The sequence below is a fragment of the Quercus suber genome, unplaced genomic scaffold, assembly GCF_002906115.3.
Source record: "Quercus suber isolate HL8 unplaced genomic scaffold, Cork oak 2.0 scaffold_120, whole genome shotgun sequence".
Taxonomy (NCBI): Eukaryota; Viridiplantae; Streptophyta; class Magnoliopsida; order Fagales; family Fagaceae; genus Quercus; species Quercus suber.
In genome coordinates this window covers 682,733-710,106 of record NW_027069585.1, presented here as the reverse complement: position 1 = coordinate 710,106, position 27,374 = coordinate 682,733, and the positions used below count along the sequence as shown (strand labels likewise).

Here is a 27,374-nt window from a genome sequence, read left to right as displayed (position 1 = left end):
GTTTAGAAAGATTATGTTTATTAGAAAAAAAAAAAAAAAAAAAACTAGGAAAATAACAAGTTCTTGCTAATCTAATTGCCTATGAATATGTTTTGAATTTATCTAAACCATAAATACCATAATTTGGCCCCTCAAGCCAAAATTCCTAGTTCTTGGCACCCACTACACGTCAGCCTACCCATAGCTAGGGCCATGTGAGCTACCATGGCACATCGCTGCACGTGCTACCAAAGCACACACATTAGCCTGCAATCTGTTCGGTCATGACCATGTGTACAACACAAGCCCAAAACCACCGCCAAGCCACAAATTCAGCCAAGCTGAATAGAAATGCCCCACAAAGGGGAAGCATAACCTGCTGTTGCCCACAACATCTCAAAGTCATTGCTCAGCCCAGCCCTTGATATTTTTTCTCTTTGTGTGGTTGGCATTGGTACAAGGCCACCAGGCCCACCACATAAAGCCATGTCTATTGCATCTCAAAAGGCTAACACAGTAACACTCACCAAAATGGTCACGTGTTGTTTTTTCCCCATTAAACTTACATCAAACTCCCAAGATTTCTAAAACTCATTTCTTAGGGCCTACTGTATACTAAGATGTAATTTCTCAAGAATTCAATAGTCAAGACTCAAGAGTTTAAACTCACAGGAATATTAATGTGGTGCGAAGATTCGTGGTTCGAACCAACTTCCTCTTCCCCCCACCATTTGCAAATCCAAAAGTAAAAAAAAAAAAGGCTCTTAAACATGAAATTCTCTGTTTCTAAATTAATTCTTAGATATTGAAGAAATTTTCAAAACAAAAAGTTGTGCTCGCTAAATATTAAGAACTTTAAATAACAATCTTAAACTCAACTCCGAAGGTACAACTATACAAGCTGCTATGACTCTGTTAATTGATAAGGTTTTAACTAGTTATATTCGAGACGACAACCCTCCAAGAACAAATAGAAAGGAAATGAATTTTGGAAATAATATTTTCTTGCCTCTTATTCCATGGTTCATAGTTTAAATACATCAACAGGACTAATTCAAATAAAGAGATTACAAATAACCTTATCACTAATCCTACCCAAGATAATAGAATGAATCCATGTCCAGGGAGTTCTAAAGAGTAAAGATAACAACCACCTAACAACATCCTAATCCAAATAATTCAAATACGAAACTATCACTTAATTCAAATACAAAACACTTGAGGCATATATCTTCTGCTGTCTTAGAGCACTAATAATAGTTGTGCTAAATAACTATATTGTTATTTTTAGCATCACTAATACTTAAAATATATGCTATGGCAATGGTGCTAGCAAAATTTTTTTTAAATGGCTGTGTACTGTAGCAAGTAACTAAATTTTTTTATTAAACTCTCTCTATTTTATCTTTTCTTCCTTCTTCTCTCTCGCCGCCGACCCATCTCACAGGGAAACAACGAAACCTTCAGTAGAGCAAGCGACCATGTTCCAGGTACAAGGGTCAACGGAATTGATATCCCACCCATTCATCACATTCAACTCGTCCTTTAGCTTAATCTTCACCGCCATCAAAGCAGTCACTGCTTCACCCAAAAAAACACATAATTAAACAGAGATTCAGTCAAAAGAAAAAATAGAAGAACACAACAAAGCAAAAAGACCTGGGTTTTGTGTCTTTTGAAGAAGACCCCACCTGGTACATACCCTCATAGCTAACACCTTTTGGAGAAAGAAGATTGTCAGAACTCAGATGCAGCAACCATTGGCAACCACAAGAAGAAGCAATTGATTGAAACATTAATGGTAACCTTTTTGTGAAATCTGTTCTTGGTTGGCAGTGGTTGTAGAGTGTGGCATTGATCGGTTTGTGGTGTTTTTTTTTTTTTTTTTTTTTTTTTTTTTTTTTTTCCTCTTCCCCCCACCATTTGCCTATCCAAAAGTTAAAATTAAAAAAAAAAAAAAAAAAAAGGCTCTTAAACGTGAAATTCCCTGTTTCTAAATTAATTCTTAGATATTGAAGAAATTTTCAAAACAAAAAGTTGTGCTCAAATATTAAGAACTTTAAATAACAATCTTAGACTCAACTCCAAAGGTACAACTGTACAAGCTGCTATGATCCAGTTAATTGATAAGGTTTTAACTAGTTATATTCGAGGCGACAACCCTCCAAGAACAAATAGAAAGGAAATGAATTTTGGAAATAATATTTTCTTGCCTCTTATTCCATGGTTCATAGTTTAAATACATCAACAGGACTAATTCAAATAAAGAGATTACAAATAACCTTATCACTAATCCTACCCAAGATAATAGAATGAATCCATGTCCAGGGAGTTCTAAAGATAACAACCACCTAACAACATCCTAATCCAAATAATTCAAATACGAAACTATCACTTAATTCAAATACAAAATACTTGAAGCATATATCTTCTACTGTCTTAGAGCACTAGTAATAATAGTGTTAAATAGCTATATTGTTATTTTTAGTACCATTAATACTTAAAATACATGCAATGGCAATGGTGCTATAGATAAATTTTTTTAAAATGGCTGTGTACTGTAGCAAGTAACTAATTTTTTTTAATTAAACTCTCTCTTTTTTTTTTTTTGGTAAACAAATTAAACTCTCTCTATTTTATCTTTTCTTTCTTCTTCTCTCTCGCCGCCGGCCCATCTCACAGGGAAACAACGAAACCTTCAGTAGAGCAAGCGACCATGTTCCAGGTACAAGGGTCAACGGAATTAATATCCCACCCATTCATCACATTCAACTCGTCCTTTAGCTTCATCATCACCGCCATCAAAGCAGTCGCTGCTTCACCCAAAAAAACACATAATTAAACAGAGATTCAGTCAAAAGAAAAAATAGAAGAACACAACAAAGCAAAAAGACATGGGTTTTGTGTCTTTTGAAGAAGACCCCACTTGGTACATACCCTCATAGTTAACACCTTTTGGAGAAAGAAGATTGGCAGATGCAGCAACCATTGGCAACCACAAGAAGAAGCAATTGATTGAAACATTAATGGGTAACCTTTTTGTGAAATCTGTTCTTGGTTGGCAGTGGTTGTGGAGTGTGGCATTGATCGGTTTGTGGTATTTTTTTTTGGTAATAAGATATATTATTTTATTATACTGTTTATATTATTTTATTGTGTTGAAAGCTGAAATAGATTCACAACTGTTAAATGTTTTTGAGTAAATAAAATAAATAAGGTAACTTTTTGTAGTGCCAAATAGCTAAAAAAATAGCTCCACTGCTGTAGATGATCTTATCTTCGGCTGCTTCTAGAGGTTAACTTCAGTTGCACCACTTGTTTCCTTGGCTTCCACGTGTGCTGCAGACATAGCACAAGCTACCTAAACAACTTCCACAATATGATTCTGCCATGCCTAATTGCGTGTGATAAATCAGAACTCCATAAATGATGACAAAAGATCAAAGTCCTTGACGTTGCATCAATGTCAGTGAAAAGCTAACACATATGGAATATTCATCCCCACACTGTGGGGTGATCAGCAACGAAAGTAAAACGGGCAGAATAAATTGGACTTAGTCTCTTGATTGATTTACTAAAAAAAAAAAAATTAGACGTAGAAGAAATAGCCTACTGAAATTTAATAGGTATACATTTGGTAAACCCAAATCACCATACAATTGTACATCAAAGGATGATTCTTGATTTTTTTTTTAAAAATGCATCACTAATCACACAGAAGAAAACAAACATAATAGAAATCAAACTACATGCAGCACCGTACATGGATTTATTAAACATATAAGGCAACTTAGCTATAGAACCCTTGTCAAGAGCTCCTTAGACCAGAGTACAAAAGATGTTTTCCCAAATATGATCAAATACCAACGATTTTATTATCCAGCTAGCCAGATCAAATCCGGAAAACATCTGTTTGAAACCTCTCATCATACAATCTCCAATGGCCATACCTATCTGCGTGATAGACTGACCTTGGAATATATAAATTTGGCTTCTTAATCTCCAGAACCTTCAGATTCGATGATGCATTGGCAATATCCCGACCAGTCAAGTTTGCACAACCAGACAAATCCAAGTACTTGAGGTTCACACAGCCTTCGCATAGCAAAGTAAGGCCCTTACCAGACAACTTGGAGAACTGAATTTCAAGGTGCTCCAAATAAGGCATATATTTTCCAATAGCAGCAGCTTCAGAGTCCCCATCTTGTGGACAAGCACTTAGATACTCATTAGGGACAACTCCAACATGTTGGGAAGGATCCAACCAATTCATTAGATTTCGCTTCAGAACTTTAAGGTTTGGGCAATTCCTTCCAATTAACACCAACGACTCATGAGATATCTCGTAGCAGTAGCTGATATCTACTTCCCTAAGCTTGGTGCACCGAAAAGCTATCTTAACCATAGATGCATCAGTAACATTCTGACAGCTCTTGATTGACAGGACCTCAAGGTTTGGGCACCTGAAAATGCAAATACATGACCAACATGGCAACATCAAATTACTTTGATCATAATGAACAACAACAAAGCTTTAGTCCCAAGAGAATGAGATTGGCTATGGATCATCAACAGACTAATCCCAGTATTAAACCAGAAACGATCTAATCAAAAAATAAGTTGAATTGGATATTTGGTCCTCAACCTTCAATCATTGTTTCAAAATTACCCTTATACTTTAGAATGTCCTGCTTCAGTCCCCTATAAATCTCAACATTTTATGAAAAAACCCCTTATCATCTGATGGAAAAAACTGACGTGACAAACGGAATTCATGCCACCTCATAGGCTCCAACATCATCAAAGTAACCTCAGTTTCTTGAATTCCGTTTTCTACGTCAACATTTTCCATCCATCATATGACGGTAGGGTCTTTTCTGAAGCATTTTTTAAAAGTAAGGATGTTTTTGAAACAAATGTTGATCATTCAATCATTAAACTGTTCATGGAAAAGCTTTGTTTGTTTGTTTTTTTTAATTTTTTTTTTTAATTTTAAAGATAAAATACTGGAACTTGGAAAAGAACAAATTAGGATTACTCTGAGTTCTATCCTTCAAACAACTGATCCAACAATACATACAAAAATATGGTGCAAGTGTAACATGAAAAAAATAATAATAATAAAAAACCAAACTTTATAATTAAAACTTTAAAAAAAAAAACCCAATTAAAAAAAAAGTCTTAATATTGAAAGTTTTATTAAAAAAAGGGACCTTTCAGCGGCAAAAGAGAGAGCGAGATCGGAGCAGTGACGGGTGCGAATGGCAGTGAGAGAGTGATCGCTCCAAACGACGACGGATCGAAGCATGGAATCGATCTTCCTCTCGAAATCTGGGGTCCAAAATCGAGGCGAGTCGGTGTTGGTGCCGAAATGGGGCTCGACGTCGAAGCTGGAGTGGAGAGAAGAGTCCGTACAGGCTTGGAGCCACGACTTGCAGACGAGCATGGGTCCAAGCCATAGATGCTCCAGGGTTAGCCGGGAGAGTATGTTTGTGAGGCACTCACGGGTCAAATCTGCCCAATCGGATCCGGGTTCGGTGCATCCTGATCCTTCTCCTTCTTCTTCTTCCTTCTTCTCGTTGTTATCCATTTTGATTTCGGTTCAACTGTGTCTTTATCGTTTTGTACTTGTAGTATATGCCATAAACTAGAGAGGTAATAGGTTGTATATAAGGCGGGGATAGAGCTTCTATAGTTAGCCACCTGTCATTTTATCCCTCATTTTATCTGTTTTTTTTCCTTTTTTTTTTTTTCCTTTTTTGATAAATATTGTTATCCTTCGCAAGAAAACTAATTACCCCTAAATTATCGAGCGGAGAAAAATGAGTAACTGTTATGAGTAATATTTTATGATTAAGTTTGTCAGTTTTGAAATGTCTTGAACTTAGTTCTTATTGTTCCAAATTAGAAGTTTTAACATTATTTTATAAAAATTGTTAAGTCCATCGAGAGGACAGCTAAAGTGGTTCTTTCAACCAATGAAATAATATAATACATACAAATGTGTGAGTCAGTTTTTTAATCAAGAAAAAAAAAATTATTAGGTGATGTCACATTTACATAAATAATATTATATTATTAGTTGGAAGGACTAAAAATGACCACTTCAACCGTCCTTCAATGAACCTAATAATTTCTCATATATTACCCATATTATTATTTAGTTATTTTGAGCCTCCTTTTTGTATCACATGAATTGTTTTGATTAAATAATGCTAGAATGTTATAATAGTTCTTATTTGAATTGATAGATTTTTATTCATTTTTATTTGATCTTATTATTGACACCACTTTTTTATTTAATATTCACAATTTTTTGTCTTAATTATTGTGAAATATTTTGTAAAAATTACGGTAACTTTAGATTTACTAATTTGGATTTGGTTATTAAAGAGTCACCGTCAACTAAATTCAAAACTTCAATGTAACTTTAAAAAATGGCCTACTTGTTTGACCTGACTGGAAAGGCCATGGGTTGGTTGATCAAATGGGTTAGAGTGGGTGGCAGATTAATGAAATTTCACTTGACCCACCCGACTTAGCTTAACTGATAAATAAAATTAAATTAAGTATGACATTTGGCATGTTTTAATGATTATTAAGATTTATTTTTTGTTGGTGCAAATACAATTGTAATGGAAATAACACAAAGAGAAACTGAAAATACTTTTGAATATTATTAATGTAAAGAGAAATTACACAACACTATTTAGACTAAGACGCGGCACTCGCTTTCTTTAAGGAGATTCAAGCCCTTGGTTGGCTAAACTTTGTAACCGAAGTGTCGTATGGCTAGAACAACCTCTGCACAAAGTGTTCAAGCCCAAAGCTCCACCAAAAAGAACACCCTTCCTTGCCAAGAATCTCTCTAATTTTTTTCTTTGTGTGTACTGTAATTTCAGTAACTTGGATTGAATCTGAATGAGTCTATTTATACCTCCACTCTTCACCTCCCCCTTGCGCACGTATCTAGCCCAATATCTGAGTCAATACATTTTAGCCCATTAATCACCACAATTAAAAAGAATAAAATAGTCTCTCTCCTTTTCAATGTGGGATTAAACATTTTTCACTAACTCCTCATCTCCCACATCTTTACATTTATATTATAACATTTATTTATTTTAATCATTTAATATTAAAATGCTCCAACAATCCTCCACTCATTTTAATATTAAATTTTTTAGTTAAAGAGAGATTACCAAACAAAGACGGGTCACTATGCATCATGAAGGTGTGTTCTGTATTGAACCTTCACTTAGTAAAACAGCGATCTCAACTCTAGAGTTGTAGTGGTCTTTGACTTGAACTAGGACTGCTTTAGGGAAATTAAGTGTCACTGCTTACACATAATAACCCAGATGTTGACATGAGCTTTTATAGCTAGCACTTTACGGCCGTGTGCTGATCCTGGTTTCATGAGTGTATTTGAGACTAAGTCCAAATCTCATAGGGAGCGGTCCCACCCCCACACTCACATAGGTGAAATTTTGTCAAGGGTGCTCCTGTAATTCTGACACCTCACTCATACGAGCTACAAATTTAATTAAGAGTTTTTAACAAATCCTCTCCACATTACTGGATAAATGCACTTATATCATAGGGATGAACAATTAAAAAATTATATACAAAATAAATAATTAAGAAAAATAAATTGTGCATTTCTTACGACCATCGTATGATTCGTTTTTCCCATTGAACCCAATTCTCAAGATCTCTGGTCCTCGGGTTGGGTATCCTCATACATGGCTTATGATTCTATGGACTTTAGTCTCATCCCCCTTGATGTATTCCAGACTCTATCTTTTGCCAAGGCCTTGGTAAATGGATCTGCAAGATTATCATTAGATTTAATATAATCCACAGTTATGATGCCATCACTCAAATAAGATCGCACGGTACTGTGCTTTCTTCTTATAGGTCTGGATTTACCATTGTAGTAACGGTTTTTAACTCTACCGATTGCAGCAGTGCTATCACAATGAATTAATATAGGTGGAATTGGCTTTTCCCAAAGTGGAATTTCATCTAACAAATCTCTAAGCCAATTTGCCTCTTCACTAGCTGAAGCTAATGCTATTAATTCAGCTTCCATTGTTGAATTAGCAATTATTGTTTGCTTTTTGGATTTCCAACAAATAGCACCACTACTTAAAGTAAAAATATAACCAGTGGTAGAGAGAGAATCACCTAACAAAGTATTCCAATCGGCATTACTAAAACCTTCAATCACAACGGGTACTTTTTATAAAATAAGCCATAGTTTCTGGTACCAATTAAATATCTCATGACTCGCTCAATAGCTAGCCAATGATCTTTACTAGGCTTGCTAGTAAATCTGCTAAGCACTCCTACTGCATATGCAATGTCAGGTTTAGTACAATCAATAGCAAAATGCAAACTACCAATGATATTAGCATAATCCTTTTGATTAAAAATCTCATCATCATTATTCACAGGAAATAAATGAACATTAGAATCAAAAGGAGTAGCTACACTTTTGTGATCATGAAAATTATATTTTCTCAATATTTTCTCAACATAATGTGATTGATCAAGATATATTCCATCACATGCTTTTGTAATTTTCATGCCCAAAATAAAATTAGCCTCACCAAGATCTTTCATATCAAAATGGCTTTTAAGAATATTTTTTGTTTCATTTATAATATGCATATTTGAGCCAAAAATCAACATATCATCCACATAGAGGCTAATAATAACATGTAAATTATTCCATGATTTAGAATAAATACATTTATCACATTCATTTGATTTATAACCATTCTCAATCATGGAAGAATCAAACTTTTCATGCCACTGTTTAGGTGCTTGTTTTAAACCATATAGGGATTTAGTTAGCTTACATACATTGCTTTCTTGTCTAGGCTCTACAAAGCCTTGAGGTTGATCCATATAAATCTCTTCCTCTAAGTCTCCATTTAGAAAAGCAATTTTTACATTTATTTGATGAATTTTCAAATCAAAAATTGCAGCAATATCTATTAACAATCTAATAGATGTAATTCTCGTTACTGGAGAAAAAGTATCAAAGAAATCAAGATCAGCTTTTTGTTTAAAACCTTTTGCAACAAGTCTAGCTTTAAGCTTATCTATTGATCCATCCAGTTTCAACTTTTTTCTAAGGACCCATTTACAACCTATGGTCTTACAACCCGGGGGAAGATCTACTAATTTCCAAGTTCTATTAGAAATTAGAGATTTCATCTCATCATTTACAGCCTCTTTCCAAAATATAGCATCAGGTGACGTTAAAGCCTCTTTTAAATTTTGGGGATTTTCCTCAATGTTAAAAACATAATAATCAGGATCAAAATCCTTTTCAACTTTGGCTCTTTTACTCCTTCTAGGTTCCATTTCAAAATTTTCTTGATTTTGTAAATGTGAAGGAGAAGAACTAGGTTCTGACAAAATATTTTCTTTACCCCCACTATTTTTCAATTTAAAAGGAAATTTTTCTTCATGAAAAATTGCATCACCAGATTCAAAAATTATTTTATTTTCAAGATCAAAAAATTTATAGGCTGTACTATTAATCGCATAATCAAGAAAAACACATGTAGTAGCTTTTATACCTAATTTAGGCATTTTAGGGTCAGTAAGCCTTATATAAGCAAGACAATCCCATACTCTCAAATATCCCAAATTTGGCTTATGTCCTTTTCACAACTCAAAAGGTGTGGTGTGTGACTTTTTATGTGGCACCCTATTCAAAACATGACATGCAGTTAAAATAGCTTCACCCCAAAAATGTAAAGGTGCACCAGATTCAATTAACATAGCATTTGTTAACTCAATTAAAGTTCTATTTTTTCTTTCAGCCACACTATTAGAAGCAGATGAATATGTTGCAGTAATTTCATGGATAATTCCCAAAGACTAAACAAATGAGTTGAATGCACTTGATTCATACTCACGGCCTCTATCACTTCTTATTCTTTTTATTTTTCTACTGAATTGATTTTCAACTTCTTTTAAAAAATCTTGAAATTTTTCAAAAACATCACTTTTATTTTTCAACAAATAAATAGTTGTATATTTTGAGAAATCATCAATAAAAGTGATAATACATCTATTTCTTCCACGAGTTAAAATTCTCTCAAATTCACATAAATCGGAGTGAATTAACTCAAGCAATTCGGTATTTCTTACAATATTTTTATGAGGCCTTTTTGTAATTTTAGCTTGACTACAAGTTTCACATTTTTCAAAATCTTTTGACAGTCTTGGAATTAATCCTAAACTACTCATGATTCCCACATTTCTACTATTTATATGACACAAACGAGCATGCCAAAAATTAATAGAAGAAAGCATATAAACTGAACTGGTAGATGCTTTATTATTCTCAACATTCAATTTAAACATTCCATCACAAGCATAACCCTTGCCCACAAATAATCCTTTTTTAGTGATTACATAATTATCAGATTCCATAGTTTGCTTGAAGCCAGCCCTGTTAAGCAAAAAACTTGACATCAAATTCTTCCTCATGGATGGAGTGTAAAGAACATCTTTCAATGTTAGCATGCGTCCAGAAGTGAATTTCAATTCAACCTCACCACTCCCAAGAACCTTGGTTTTGCTAGAGTCACCAAGCATAACAGTTTTTTCTTCTTCAAAAGGAGTGTACAACTTGAACCAATTTTTGTCGTAGCAGACGTGCCTATTAGCACCAGAATCTGCCCACCACCCTTCAACATATTGCACCATATTGATGTTTGTAATCATAGCCACTAAAGGCTCTTCGGTTACGTTAGCCTGCGGGACAGATTCACGTTTCCGAAATTTGTAAAATCGAGCAATATGCCCACTCTTGCCACAGAAAAAACAGGATCTATTAAATTGATCTTGTAAAGGGGGTCCTTGGTTCTTATTGTAATTTTTATTCAGGTTTCCCCTTCCTTAAGGTATATTATTATTTTTAAAGGCTCTCTTTTTAGGCTTCAATTGACTATTTCTAGGAAAATGATTTTGAGCATATTATTATTGGCTGAAATAAGGTTTACCTTTGTGGTGGAATTACCATTGCTCTCTTGTGTCATGAGTGCATCTTGTCCTCTAGCCTCCTCCTCCTCCATACGGATGCGTGTGATCAAAGTCTCCAAAGATGTTTCCTTTTGTTTGTGCTGCAAAGTCTTTTGGAACTCCCTCCAAGATTGTGGCATTTGGAAGTCTTGTGCTTGATCCACCACCGATTTTCCATCCACCATTTGGTAACGGAAAAATCTGCTAGCAGCATACTTCTTTGCACCTGACTCCTCGGTATCATACTTGCTTTGTAAAGTTTTCCAAATTTTCTTAGTAGAATTGTAAGTTGTATCATAATAATCATAGAAATGATCGGCAAGACAATTCAATAGATAAGAGTGGCAAGACAATTCAATAGATAAGAGCGACAATTATACTCATCGTTTGTATACTTATCTATTTTTTCTTGGTGGAGAATATATTCTTCATCACTCATCTCATCGATAGGAACTTTTGATGGATTCTTGTCAGTGAGGATGTAGGAGACTTTGAGACAACTCAAGTAGAAGAGGACCTTTCCTTTCCACCTCTTGAAGTGGGCTCCCCCTTGCGCACGTATCTAGCCCAATATCTGAGTCAATACATTTTAGCCCATTAATCACTACAATTAAAAAGAATAAAATAGTCTCTCTCATTTTCAGTGTGGGATTAAACATTTTTCACTAACTCCTCATCTCCCACATCTTTACATTTATGTTATAACATTTATTTATTTTAATCATTTAATATTAAAATGCTCCAACATTTTTCTTCATTTGTTGACGCATATTCTAAACGTTATCTTTTTTCTCTTAGTATAATCACTTATTATTATCAAATGGTGGTTTTCTTAATCTCCATTGTAGATGATCTTAATACTGTTAGGAAGTTATTAAAATTTAATTTTCAATGACACCAATTTCATATTATTTGGATCATGAGTCAAAAAAGTTTTGTAATCTATAATTATCTATTCAGCTTATAACTCAGTAATATTTTTCTGATGTTTAATGTTTTTATTTTTTTTCAGATTTGTCATTAAAAATTTCAAGTGTCTTAAGATTGTTGAACACTCTTAAATTGACATTCAATCAAAGCTTTGTTATCAGTATAAAAGTAAAAGTTTTGCAGGACTATTTGTTTAAATTTAGACAAGAGAGCGATTTTCTCCCGCTGTCATTGTCATTGTGTGACTCATTGCCGTGCCCCTCGATTTATGACTCAATTTGTGAAGTTTCCGTGCTTGTGCAGTGTGCAGTGGTCTATCTATGCCCCTAAGACCGGCTGACCCATAATTATGACAAATGTTAGCTTTTGTCTATACTTCGCCATTTGCTTTTCCTTTGGTCAATGGGCCCAAGGTGGATGATTTTCTATCTTACGGATGTGACCCTCAAAAGGAAAATGACCCACCTCAAAGGAGGATGATTTTCCTCTCCCACACTTTATAGGACCCATGGACAGAGTTGTTATTGGACTAGGAGGGCAATGGCTTCCAATGATTTTTTTTTTTTTTTTTTATTATTACTATATTAATAGGTATTAATTTTAGTAATTTTGTTCAATAAGATTACACTTTGCCCCTTTAATAATGTCATCAATTTTTTTGAGAGTAATTTTATAACCACAAACGTTTTTACAATATTTATACAAACTATTGAGGTAGTAAATTCTTATTGGTTCGTACACTTACATCACTCTTTACTTATCAATAATCACTCATCATATTAGCACTTTGTAAAAAATTTTGTAGTTTTAGCATTTTTCACCTTTTAAAGGACATAAAAAATTAATATTAAATCTAAAACAAAATATACAAACCCAAAAAAATTAGCCCAACAACAAAAAATACCAATAATAAAACTAAAAAAATTAAGCCTAATCAATATATTTTACCCAAAACAAACAACTTGACTATTTAAAAAATTTTAAACAAAATTCATTAGTAATAAAGCAGTAAGCAAAGTCATCCCCTTCACTCCAGGGGTGGAGCCAGAAATTTTGGTTTGGAGGGGCCAAATTGTAATGCTAATATATTAGTTAAAACAAACCTTTACACACACACACACACACATATATATATATATATATAAATTAATTTACTAAAAGAATTTATCATCTTCTAAATTTTAATGAGTATATAAAAGTCATGTATTTCTTCTATTAGACATGTACAAAAATGTATCATTTTCTATATAGTTTAATTTGTTAAACCTCTTAAATTATATGATTTTAATATAATTTCTCTTTCTTTTAAGAGCACCATTAAAATGACTCAAAATTTTAAGGTGTCAACTTCAATTTTTACATGCTACATTTTTTAAAATGTAAATAATATACATACTATAAATTAATTTTTTAAGATTTTGGGGGCCTTAGCCTCTACTCTTGTGTGTGGCTCCGCCACTGCTTCACTTTAAGTTCTAACTCCATCTCTAATTGGAACTGTCAACCGTGGGAGTATAAAATACCATTAGTTCTCAATTTGGGAAGCAAAGAATTTATGCCATCTGGGTTGCATAAATTCCTGTAAACAGGATTTGATGGCACAGTAAAAAGAGCTAACAAGTACGCTTGGTCAAATATCCTTGGCCATGTGAACAAACCCTTCTACTCCAAATAAATTTATTTAGACCCAGTTTGGATAGCGCGTTTCCGCGCGGCGCGTTTCCAGTTTTGCGTTTTCTGTTTTTTTTTTTTTTTTTTTTTTGGCCGCACATGCTGACTTTGGAGACAAAGTCGCGCGGCGCGTTTCCAGTTTTGCGTTTTCTGTTTTTTTTTTTTTTTTTTTTTTGGCCGCACATGCTGACTTTGGAGACAAAGTTTACTGTTTATGTACTGTTCTGCACTGTTCACGCACTGTTCATGTACTGTTTACGCAATATTTAATATTAAAAGTGGGTCCCACAACACTATTTACACATTTAAAAATTATTTTGCTACAGTGTTTTCAGCAACAATCAGTTTTTAGCAACTTTCAGCAACAATAAGTGCTATCCAAACGGACCCTTAACCAAAGGTGCAAGAGGCCTTGGAGGATGATTCCTCGAAGGAAAATACCTCTTCCATCATTGGTAGGCCCCACAAACTGTGCAAAGAGAGTCATGCTTCTACATTACTTGTATTATTACCACGTGTATGGCTTCTATTCAATTTATATTCATTATTTCTCAATAAAATTTTATAATTTATCATTTCACGGTCAAAATTGTGCAATGCATAGGCCTTCAACTAGTTCAAGTTGTCTTTCATAATTTCACCTCATTTGAAAATCGAAACAATGTTAAAAAATGCAGCCCAAGGCCAATTTGTACCATCTTTAATTAAGAGCAACCGTATCAGTTAGTGTAAAATTTTTATCTATTTTGTAAAAAAAAAAACTTACTTTTTTTATTTTACAAAACACCCACATTAGTTTGTCTATTCTACCATCTATTTTATTTAAATAATCATTTTTCTCATTTTTTTAATTATTTTATCTCAAACTCTCTCTCTCTCTCTCTCTCCACTCACGAGACTCCCTCCATTCTCATTTGAAACTCTTCTCTCCATCACGGTCACTCGCCTATCCAAGCACCGATACTCGCCAATCTACAAGCACCGATTCGCCACAAATGCCAATCCACAAGCATAGATCCACCACAAGCGCTGATTTACAAGCACCGATCTACAAGCGCCGAGCCACTCTCTCTGTCTCTGTTGGTGTGTCTGTGTGTGGGTGTGTTTGATTTTGTAACATCTGTGGTTGATTTTGTAGATGATTTTTGATATTGTGTCTTTGGGAGTGTGTGTATCAGAGGAAGAAGAAGATGATAAGGGAGAGAACATACATTGGTTTTGCAAATGGAGAAGAGAGAGAAAAAAAAGGAGTGAAATTATAAATTATTAAAATATTAGTATGCAAACATTTATTATAGCACTTTTGCATTTATGCACAATTTTACCCCCGCTGATGTGGGTGTTTTTTTAGTTAAAATGTGTAAAATTGACTACTTTTTGTGGTTTGCAAGATTTTGCAACTACTGATGTGGTTGCTCTAAGACCCAATGCAACCTAAACTTATGTTAGGCTCAACAATAATGGGCACAAAACTCTCAACCCAAATCCTACTCTCTGTAACCTCTAAACCCAACCAAAAACAAATATCCTAGTTGGATTTTTTTTTTTTTTTTTTTGAGTAGATACTAGTTGGGTTAAAAAAAACATTTATAAGAGATGATAATCTTTTGAGCTTACTAATTTGCTTTTGTTCGGTTCAGCCCAAAATTTTTGGAACTGGATGCTATGTTTTTAGGCCATGCATTAAAGGTCCGTTTGTTTTGCGCGTCTCACATCCATGTTTTACGTGTTTCAATTTTAGTTTTTTTTTTTTTTTCCCCATGAACGGTGCAATCAGGTATATGAACAATATTTTTAAAAGTGAACAGTAATCGGAAAATGATTTTTTATTATTTTCAGTTTTCAACAAAATAAGCGATATCCAAACGCACACTAAATCCATCACTCCCAACTTTTATGAGTTTGTATTTTATTGTATTTTATGTCCACAACTCCATGAATTCCAAAATCTAGCATTTTGAAATGACTCCATTTGTACAAGAGTAATAAGATGTTGCACTCATCCTTTGTGTATATTATCAAAGACACATTGTCTTATGCTATCTCTTTACCTAACTTTTCTTTTTCCCATACTCTTCGTCAAGGTAATACTCTAGCTCATGTTTTAGTACAAAGAGTGAGAATTTCTTTTTCTTTATTGGTTTAAATGGAGTCTGTTCTTTTTGACATTTTTTATTGCTTTGTAAAAGATATTAATGTTTTGAAATAATATCAGTAATAAGGTTATTTTCTTCTCAAAAAAAAAAAAAAAGAAGAGACTTTGTCAAAATCTCTCTTTCTTTTTCCATGTGGGTGACTTGTCAGTGATCCAAGTTGTCCCTTTGTTATTATTATTATATCCAAGTTGTCCCTTGGTAAAGAAAATATTTCTTGCTCTTATGCGGTTATGCTTGATTGTGGGTGAAGAAGCGAGCAGGTGGGGCCGCATAAAAGGAAAAAAAATTGTGGGAGGAGGGAAAGTATAGTCGAATCGATGCAATGCTAGTTTGGATTAAAGGGAGGGGGGAGGGGGGAGTAGAGGAAAGTAGAATAGAGTTGGTTGAAAAGAGGCTAATTTTGTGTCAATTCTACTCTACTCTATTCTATTCCATCTCTATTTAATTTGTGAAGTTTCAATTCAGCAAAAAAAAAAAAAAAAAATAATTTGTGAAGTTTCAATTCAGCCAAAAAAAAAAAAATTGTGAAGTTTCCGTGATAATGCAGTGCGCAGTGCTCTATCTATGCCCCTAAGACCAGTTGACTCGTAAGTTTTTAACACTTTCCAAGTATTTGTATTTTCCTTGTTTTAATTTTTTTAAGGTAAATTACGTATTTGGTCTATTTTCTATACACCATATTTTAATTTGGTCCCTAACTTTTTAATTGTGTCAATTTGGTCTATATCTTTTCAATGTTGTGTCAATTTAGTCCTTACCATTATTTTTAGGATGAAAATTAATGACTTGTCTAATGGCCAAAATAAAAAAAATTAGACTTCGTTGATGTAACAATACACAAAAAATTTATTTTAGCTGACGAGACTGATAAGTACTGACGAAACTGGCAAGTGTATCCTATGTGGACGAGTCCTTCAATATGGACGAGTATACCATCAGGACAGACGACGTGGAAGACAACACTACTGACGAGGGTATCCAGGCCATTTAATACAATCAACTAAACGGTTATACCTCGAACTGTATGAACCGTTTGAAGACATTGATGCCTCATTACACAGCCCCAAAACGTTACTAAAAAGAGCATTAAGACCTCCATAACTGCTCCAACAACTAGAGACTATGAGAGCATATATAAAGCCCACACACTCCCACGAAGAAGGGAGAGAGATATACAAGTAAGAAGGGAGATTTTTTCTTTGATTTCTGTTCATCTTATATTGTTTTACTTTGAAGAGAGTTTCATATACTGACTTTGGCATCGGAGACATTGTGGCAGGCACCACACTGGTGACTATCGGTGAAAGTTGAAGGATCACCTCCATCCGACGAACATTACTGACGAGCTTACACTCATCATTAGCCATTTGTTATGTCATCAATTTTCATTTAAGATATAACGATAGAGACTAAATTAACATGATACTGAAAAGTTAGGGACCAAATTGACACAATTGAAATGTTAAGGATCAAATTGAAATATGATGTATAGGATAGGGACCAAATATGTAATTTACCCTTTTTTTTTCTTTCTTTTCATTGCTTTCTTTTTTAAATTCTTTATAATATATTATTTATTATTATAATAATCAATATATTATAAACAATATATACACATGTATTTAGTTGTTGTTTATTATATTTTTTTATGTATTGACATTTAAATGATTGTTTAATTTTAATTAAATATAATTTTGTTTACACATATTCAATTATGAAGTATTGTACATTACTATTTTACATTTCATACACATAAAAAAATTTATATATGGCCTCCCAAATATAAATTCCTGGCTCCACCATAGTTTTTATCCATATGTGTCTCTTCATGAGCTTATGTGATTCATTTTGTTTTCCGGCATAAAAACTTCCCAAACGGTCAACAGAAAGAAAAGGCCCAAATCCACACTCTTTTTTAAAGAAAAAAAAAATCTAATTAATAAAAAATGAATTAAGAAGGAATTCAGTATCATAAAGGCAGCACGTTTCTCTGCACCAAAAAACCAAAAGAAGCAAGTTTTGGAGTAAACCCAGTGCATGACTTGTACAAAAACAATGAGAAATATACACAACCAGGAAGCTTTGGAGTAAAATCACCTTTTCATTACTCAATCAAACGGAGCATATTACAAAGCATAGCAGAAGTAATCCCAAAAAAGGAAAAGAAAGAAAAGGAAATGAACAAAACATGAAAATAATACAGAACAAGCAGCAAACTGCAAACCTCGTACAGAGTTTATTTCACGTAATTCAAACTAATTAACTAACCAACTTAACGCATGAAGGTGATTTTCTTCAAAACAAGCTGTAACGATGAAGCCTACATGGCAATATAGTATATTGCAGTGCTCATCAGGCAGGGGAGACGTTCAGAGTTGCGAGTTGGATATTGTCTTGGCCGCTGCTGATGGTAACGCTGTCGCCGCCAGGAAGCGTTTGGGTACCACTACCAGTGTTGGTAGTTGTAAACTTACGTAGTGCAAGGATGAGAGCGATGATGAGGAAACTAATTATTAATTATATCAATACTGGAAGGAACAAAAACAAAATTTGAAAAGAAATGTTAATAAAAGATATATTCAACAATTGTTACCGGTTCGGGGGAGAAGACAAAGAGGACGATAGAGTGGAAGGGAGAGGAGCCATGTTATGCTAGCTTAGGGATCAAAAGGAGACAGGAAGGAGCAATTTTGGGTTGTGTTGTGTGTTGTTGTTGTGGGCTCGTGTGCTTATTATATAGTCCTTTGAGGTGGATGATTAAACTGTATCATCACCTGTGAAGGTGATGGTGATTGACCCTTTAGGATTTTCATCTAATGATTCACGCCCAAGGGTGCTTTTTTGAGGGATTTTCACCTTTAGAATTTTCATCAAATGATTCACGCCCAAAGGGTGCTTATCACCATCACCTTTAAAGGTGAAAATCCTAATGGCTTGTTTGGAAGTTTAGAGAGGGAGGAGAGTAAAGGGGAGGGGAGTAGTGGGGAGGAGAGTAGAGGAAAATGATTCCCCTCCACCTTATTTGAATGTTTTTAAAATTAGCAAGGGGAAGGGAGTAATTAGCCCTTCCTCTTGTGTAATTTTGTTAATATAATAAGGGTAAATTAGGTAATTTACTTTGTCAATAGTTTATGTACTCTACTCTCCCTCCAAATCTCTCCAATTTTAGAGAATTAAAAATGGGGAGCTAGAGGGAGTTGAAACCCCTCCAAACCCCTCCCCATCCTTCTTTAAAAAACTTCCAAACAAGGTAATTAGATTACTCTCCATTCCTTTACTCTATTCCCCCTCCTTTTTTAAACATCCAAACAGGCCATAAAGCACCCTTGGTCATGAATCCAATTGGATTCACGACCAAGGGTGCTTTAGGGTTTTTATCTTTGAGGGTCACATAACATCATCCACTTTTTTCCTTTCAAGAAACCCTCAACCGTGGGAGTATAAAATATAGTTGGTTCTTAATTTGTGAGGCAATGAATTTTTTTTTTTTTTTTTTTTTTGAGAAAACGTCAGGCAATGAATGTATGCCATCTGGGTTGTATAAATTCCTGTAAACAGGATTTAATTGCACAGTACATTAAAAAGACCCGACAAGTAAACTTGGTCAAAGTATCCTTGGTCATGTGAACAAACCCTTCTTCTTCTCTTTTTTTTTTTTTTTTTTCTCTTGGGTAATTGTTTATTGGAGGGGATAGAATCCCTGTGCTAGTGGTTACATAGTGAATCGGGTACCACTTAAGCCACAAGGCCCGGTGTTTTCTACTCCAAATAAATTTATTTAACCAATGGTGGAAGGGGCCTTGGAGGATGATTGCTTGGCAGGCCGCCCCACAAACTTTGCGAAGAAAGTCATGTGACTCATGTTTCTACGATTCTTTGTCTAATTACCACTTCTATTCAATTTTTTTTGCTGAATGGCTTCTATTCAATTTGCTATATATAAAAAGCGCCCATGCGCTATAGCTACAGTGATTTTCACTACAGTCATTTGGTTTATTCGATCCACTCATTTTTATTTTTATTTTATATAGAGCGGTTAGTTTTTTTCAATGATATTTTATTTTGACTTATAAGAGCTGTTTGTTTAGGCGTATTGAGAGAGCTAAACGTCTGTTTATCAAATCGCAGAATAACTTGTCACAATTATTAAGGTGTTAATTCCTTCTAAGTAAAAATAAAATATCATGTTAGAACCAATTACAACTAAAAATAAAGGTATTGTGAAAAAAGAAGTATTACATTTACAACATTTTTCATAACACTTTTATAATAAAAGTGTTAATGTCGTAAAGTTATAGTAGTAGCTACATTTTTTTTTTTTTTTTGGGTTGGTTCAATTTGCATGGTTCATTGGCCCTTTTTTTGGTAATATTGCCTTGTCAACTCTTAATTTATTTATTTTTTATATAGCTGTTACTTAACACAATAAATTGTTACAATATTTTCACAATTGTTGATATGCTAATTTTATATAGGTCAAAATAAAATATCATACTGGAACTAACCACAACTAAAAATAAAGGTATTGTTATTTGACACAATAAATTTCACAATATTTTCACAATTATTGAGGTGTCAATTTCTTATAAGTCGAAATAAAATAATAAAATATGAAATTATGACCAACCACAATTGAAAATAAATATTTTGTGAAAATGTTGTAACACTTGTTGTGTGAATGTGTAAAAGTTACTATAGTAGCTACAATATTTTTTGATTTATTCAATATGTATTGTTCATCACTTTATTAGCCCTTTCTTTTTCTTTTTTTTCTTTTTTTTTTCTCCAGTCATTGTTTGTTCTCTCTCTTTTAAATATATATATATATATATTTATATGAGCTGCCATATATATTGTTATATTGACACAACAAATTTCACAATACACAATTATTGAGGTGTCAATTTTTTATAGGTCGAAATAAAATAATAAAATATGAGAATGTGATCAACCACAATTGAAAATAAATGTTTTGTGAAAATGTTGTAACACTTGTTGTTATCACAATATTTTCACAATTGTTGTGATGTCAATTTCTTATAGATCAAATAAAAAATTGCTAAGTCTACAACATTTTCACATTAATTTCACAATAAATCATAGGTGGTAAGCTACTATTGATGAATAAAAAAGTTATATCAGTTGTGGGTCCATTTTAAAATTAGTAGCAACTTGCCATTTAGAATTTGTTATGAAAATATTATGGAGATAGCATTTCTATAAAATAAATGATCATATATCAAACCGAAATTTACCACTGCTGAAAATAAAGGTATTGTGAAATTATTGTGATATTTTGTTATTTATCTAGACTTTTTTTTTTTGGTTTAGTCAAATTTGTTGAGCAAAAATTCATTGATTCACGCACAATTTTCTTATGTTGGTTTTTTTTTTTTTTTTTTTTTTTTTTAATGCATAGTTTAAAGTGGTTGTCCCAATTAAAAATCAATTACAATTTACCATCTAGGATATGTTGTGAAAATGTTGTGGATGTAGCTTACTCTAAAATAAAATTATAAAATATCATACCAAGGCCCACCATAGCTAAGATAAAGATATTAAGAAAATATCGTGACATTTATTGTGTTCTTGACATTTTTTTTTCTTTGTTTAGACAACTTGTTGAGCCAAATTCATAGTTTTACGGACATTTTTCTTGAGGGTTTTTTTTTTTTTTTTTAAATTTTATTTTTTAACACATTGTTTAAAGTAAAAAATACATAGTTTTACCAACAAAAGAAAATTATAGAAAAAAAGTACTTTCCTCCTTTATGTTTGGAATAGTTTCATCTCCCAACTTTAAAATTGAGCAATTTCCTCTTTTATATTTTGTACACAAGCATATAGTCCTTGTTATTACTCTCATAGTTAAATCCTAACAAAATCTTGTGATTCCTAGAACATTTCATTGTGTCCCAAAAATTTTCTTTGTGTATATTGACTTTTCTGTGTTAGTCATACTTAAAATGTAAAATTTGTGATCTATGGTATTCTATTTGTTCCCTAAAGAACGCTAATTTCTTAGAGGTTTAAATCTTCTAGATTAATAATTTTATCTAATAGAAACTTTAATGACATATGTCTTTTATTATTTTGTTCTTCTTTTATTTCTTAAAAAGGTGTTCATTAAAAATTAAGTAAGCTAAGCATCGTAGTTAAGCTCATAAAATAAAATGAAAAAGAATCAGGAAGTATGAATAACAAAATATCTAGTTGGATTTTTATTTTTGAGCAGATATTAGTTGGGTTAAAAACATTTATAAGACATGATAATCTTTTGAGCTTAGTAATTCGCTTGTGTTCGGTTCAACCCAAAATTTTTGGAACTAGATGCTATGTTTATAGGCCATGCATTAGATCCATCACTCCCAACTTTTACGAGATTGTATTGTATTGCATTGTATTTTATGTCCACGACTCCATGAATTCCAAAATCTGGCATTTTGAAATAACTCCGTTTGTACAAGAGTAATAAGTTGTGGCACTCATCTTTGTGCATATTATCAAAGACACGTTGTCTTATGCAAATTCTTTACAGAACTTCTCTTTTTCTCATACTCTTTGACAAGGAAATATTTTAGCTTATGCCTCAGTTCAGAGAGTGAGAATTTCTTTTCCTTTTTTAGTTTGAATGAGGACTGTTCTTTTTGACCTTTTTGATTGCTTTGCAAAAGTATTAATGTTTTGAAATAATATTTGTAGGGTCAGGATTTGTGGCCCAAGCCCAAAAACAATAAATTTGTAGAGCGTGAGTGATAGAGCTAGATTAACTATAGAGCTAACAACGATTGATTATGGCATGCAAGTATAAACCAGCAAAAAAGTATACGTAAAGACTAAGTGAGTTCAAGTCCGAAGAGACTTCTGATAAATTGAATACATGTTACAGTTCTTAGGGTTACAAATCGACCTCCTCTCCTTTAGGAGCCCTTCTTCTTTATATAACATCCTCCCCTCCCATCTCCATCGTCCACTTGTTCTTTTTCTAGGTTCCTACTTGAGTGCATGTCATGTTATGTATCTTCTTCAGCTTTTTGTGAGTGGTGATAGATGAGGTTACCCTGTTCAGGGGTCTTCTCCACATAAATGCGGCTAGAAAAGTTGCTGCAGTGCATTTAATACGGTGGTAGCAGCTTTTCCTTTAGATATTTCCTCATTCTTATCGTCTCCAGATATACTCAGAGCTTATTTTGATCAGTAGGAATGCTCGGAAGATCATTCGGATCTTCTACACGTTCGATTAATCGATACTATTCGCGTCCGAGGAATAGAATCTCTTCGAACCGATGGCGACCTCTTCGGATTGTACCCATCTTTCTTTTCCGGGTATCCTTCTTCCAGATGGACCTTACCCATACCAATTCCTTCTCTTCGGACGCACAGTAGTCCTCAAATAGGGCCCTAGGCCCACTACGTTAGATTGGGCTTTCCCCCCCACAATATCAGTGATAAGGTTTTCTTCTCAATAAAAAAAAAAAAAGAAAAAGAAAAAGACCCTGTCAAAATCTCTCTTTTATTATTATAATTTTATCCATGTTGTCCCTTGGTAAAGAAAATATTTCTTGCTCTTATGCAATTATGCCTAATTGTGGGAGAAGGAGCTAGTAGGTGGGGCTGCATAAAAAGAAAAAAAAAATGTGGGAGGAGGGAAAGTATAAATGAATCAATGCAATGCTAGTTTGGATTGAGGAAGCAGAGTGGGGTAGTAGAAGGAAGTAGAATAAAGTTGGCTAAAAATAGGCTAATTTTGGGCAAATTCTACTCTATTCTACTCCCTTTCCCTCAATCCAAAAGGACCATAATTGCAAGCTATTTGTCCTTTTTTTTTCCCTCTATAAAAAAAAAAAATAAAAAGGAAAAATATTGAGAGAGAGCAAGAAGAGACATGCACTCAATATTAGAAATAGTATGATGTGGTGAATCATGAATGACCACTAAAGAGAAGAAGTAATTTAGATATAATTTCGCTATAATATTCTTTTTCTTGTTTTTATATTAACTTTATTTTACAAGAAACTTTAATATATGGTATATATATGCCACTTAATTCAAAATTTTAAGGTTACAAGGCTAGGCCAAATTATTTCATAACTAATACTCAATTTTTTATCTTTTAAGTGTAATTTTCACTTACATATGAATACCTAACAAGTATATTATGATTGATGCTAATAAAAGTTGTATAAGTGGCATGATATTTAAAAATGATGCTATTCGAATCACAATATCACATTAATAGTTGTGAAAAATATTGTATTGTATTTTTTATTTTTATTTTTTTTGGTGTTTGTAGACATCATATTTTCATTCTTCAATTATGATGCATATCCTCTAATGTGTAGATGAGCAATTAAGGGTCCGTTTGATTGGAGGAGTGGAAAAATGAGAGGATAAAAATGAGGAGATGATAAAAAAGTGAGAGAATATAAAATATTTTAATTTTCCCCATTTGTGTTTGGTTGGAATGGTGGAAAAGTGAAAAGATGGAAAAAAAAAACTTTGTTTGGTTGAGAAAGAAAATGGAAGGATAGAAAATATAATCTATATAAATTTACCATCATATCCTTATTTGATAAAAAAAATAACACATTATATTTTTATTTAAAAAAATTGTGTATGAATGGACACTTTGTTTTTTATTTAAAAAAAGTAGCACAAAAAATTCAAGAACCCAAAACTAATAAAAAAAAAAAAACCAAAGCTTGTGAGAATAAAAACAGATGTACACCCAAAACAAACAAAAGAGGAAAAAAGAAAAGAAAAATTGAGACTCGAAGTCTCAAACAGCGTTGAAAAGGACCCAAAAAAGGGGAAAAAAAGAAGAAAAGAAACTAGTAAGACAACAAGGCAAAAGACCAAAAATGAAAGAAAAAATAAAATCAAAAATTGAGACAACATTGAATGTGGCCACATTCAGTGTTGTCTCAATTTTTGGTTATGGTTATGGTGTGGTGTTAGGGGTAGTTTTTTCTGAAGCATAAAAAGAGCAAAGCTCTTAGTTTTCCATTATATTTTCTCCCCAATTTAGGGAGTTTGAAATCTAGTGGTTCTGGAGAGAAAATACCTGGACTACTCCAATTTTCCTTCCTAAAAATCCTTCCAACCAAACACCCTCAAAATTCATTTTCTCTTTGCTTTTTTTTTTCTCCATTTTCCATCCTCCCTAAAATGAAAATATCTCTCCAACAAGTGGACCCTAAATGATGCATCTAAATTGTTCGATCTCTCTCATTTGTCATGTGAATTTCATTTAACTTGCTTTTATTTGAGGTATTAATCATATATTTACTTTAATCTTATCTTTATACGAATCTATAAATTAAAGAGATTTTTATCATGGTTTATCATTTAATTTATCCAATAGTGTTTGCTCTTAAGTGAGTTTTAAATTTAATTTTTATGAGTTTTGATTTACTCTATCCAATTTTTATTTTGGGGATTTACAATTAGAAAATATAAAATAAAAAAATGTATAAAAGATTTTGTATAAAAATTTTAAATTTATATATGTGTGTGTTTGTGGAGAAAGATGCATAAGAGAACTTAAAAAAGTAAAGATGAGGGAGATAGTGAGTTGTGGGGTGTGTGCTGTAGCATCTACACTATACTTACTGAGACATGCAACATCAAACCAAAGCAAAAATACAAAGAAACAACTAAAAAATGAGAGAAATAAAAAGAGAGAGAGAGAGAGAGCACAGTTTAAATAAAGTTTCCATCTAAGCTAGTTTGGAAAGAAATCCTTCAAATTTTTCATATATCTTTATATTGAGTGTTAAATTTTGAAAATTCAACCGTTGGATTACATACTCTTATTATATCCTTTATGTTGACAAAATTTCAAGAAGATCAAAGATCAATTACTATGTCCTCAAGCAAATGTTAAAATGTCAAGTTTTTGTGATATAAAATTATGTATAAAAAATAAGTTTATTGATTGAATAGTAAATAACATCTAATTTGAATGAAATTTGATATGTATATTAAAAACATAAGTAATATAAAATTCAATAGTTAGATTTTCAAAATTCACATACAAAAAATAGATATATGAGTAGTTTGAAGAATTTCTCTCCAAACTAGTTTGAAGAGAAACGTTGTTTGTACAGTCTTATCTTAGAAGGGAGGATCTCTGGTTTTGGAAAGGAAAATCTAAGGGAGAGAGTCTCGTCTAAATTTGGGGAAAAAAAAAGGAGTGAGATCCTAGATTTACAAAAGTGTTAAAAAAAGCCTAACTCTTTTATTAGTCAATTTGTTCTTTCCGTCCTTAGTTTATTTTCTTTGAGCTTCAAAACTATTATTGAGCGAGTAATTGATGAAATGTCTGGAGTAAAAAAGCTTAGACTTGAGAGTTGAGAGGAGAAGTCTTAACAATCATAATCATAAACGAATACCATCACAATACTCCATTTACCAAATCTGAAATCCTCACTTAGAAATTTTTATTATTATATAGGAATCGAGACTTCAATTTCATTTTAGGAAATACAGAAAAACAAAAGAAAAAACACAAAGGAAACATTGAGTTACATCATATCTCGGAGAACTAACAACAAATAACTGCCTAATGTTACGCCAACGGACAGACCTGGCAATTATTATAAATTCACAATGTACTGAAACTAGGATCGAATGGTATTTATCTGAACGTGAAATTTTATATCCTTTTCCTCTTACTTGACATATTATACATTAATCTTAAATAAATTGTTCTCAATGGTATTATAGACAAATAGGATGGTAAATGAACTAAATTGTTTATGAACAACTCGGTCTCGGTTCGAAACGAAACTTATTTATGTTTAATTATTTAGTAAATAAGTCAAGCTCAAGTCTACGTTTAGGCTCAATTGTTAAATAAGTTAAGCTCAAACATAGCAATGTGATCATTAACAAGCTTGCAAGTATGAGACTCGATTAACATATAGTATATGATAATATATGTTTATATGAATAAATGTTCAAAATATACTTATATAGACTTGAGATTGGATTATGTAAATTTGTAAAATAAATTAATAAAATATCAAATTATTATTTGTAATTTATTGATAATATAAATAATCCATTTTGTAGTAAACCTATATATAATTTTTAACAATACAAGGTTGGTGACCCTAATTTTTATAAGTTCATAGACGAAAATTATTATCTAATTAACTCAAATAATATAATTTCAACTATAATTTAATTAGAAGTATGATCATATATTTATGAAGGGATTAAAAAAATTGGCATAGGGTTTACAATATATAATAAAAGAATAAATTAATCAAGGAACAAACTTGAGCTTATTCGACAAGAAAATGTACCAAGTTGAACATGTAATCTAGATTGGTAATGACCTCTATTTTGACTCATATTCAAACTAAAATTAAATGAACAAACCAAAAATTTTAATACTCGGCTCAACCAAGGACGGGCCCAAGGGAGGGGCCCTTTTTTTTTTTTTTTTTTTTTTTACTTATTATATTTTTCATTTTTGTAGTTGGACCTCCCATTGCCAAAACCTTAGGCCCCCCTCCTCTCCAATCAACCTAGTTAGCCTAGCTCAATTAGCAACCATCCAGCCCAAAAACTTAATAAAAA

General features: G+C 32.7%; 1 protein-coding gene and 1 long non-coding RNA gene across 3 annotated transcripts; both read right to left on the bottom strand.

The window, feature by feature from the left end:
* Nucleotides 1–965: 965 nt before the first annotated feature.
* Nucleotides 966–1,879, bottom strand: LOC136068530 (uncharacterized). 2 transcript variants are annotated; one of them, XR_010629888.1, is made up of 2 exons: nt 1,671–1,879; nt 966–1,557 (listed from the first exon to the last, which is right to left on the bottom strand). It is a non-coding gene; the product is annotated as an uncharacterized LOC136068530 (long non-coding RNA). The 2 variants fall into 2 exon arrangements; XR_010629889.1 differs by having other exon boundaries at nt 1,682–1,879.
* Nucleotides 1,880–3,575: 1,696 nt separating this feature from the next.
* On the bottom strand, nt 3,576–5,639 carry LOC112025130 (F-box protein SKIP1). The gene is made up of 2 exons (XM_024057793.2): nt 5,193–5,639; nt 3,576–4,442 (listed from the first exon to the last, which is right to left on the bottom strand). The coding sequence occupies exons 1-2, from the start codon at nt 5,567–5,569 to the stop codon at nt 3,872–3,874; spliced, it is 948 nt and encodes a 315-aa protein (XP_023913561.1). The 5' UTR covers nt 5,570–5,639; the 3' UTR covers nt 3,576–3,871.
* Between the last annotated feature and the right edge of the window lie 21,735 nt (nt 5,640–27,374).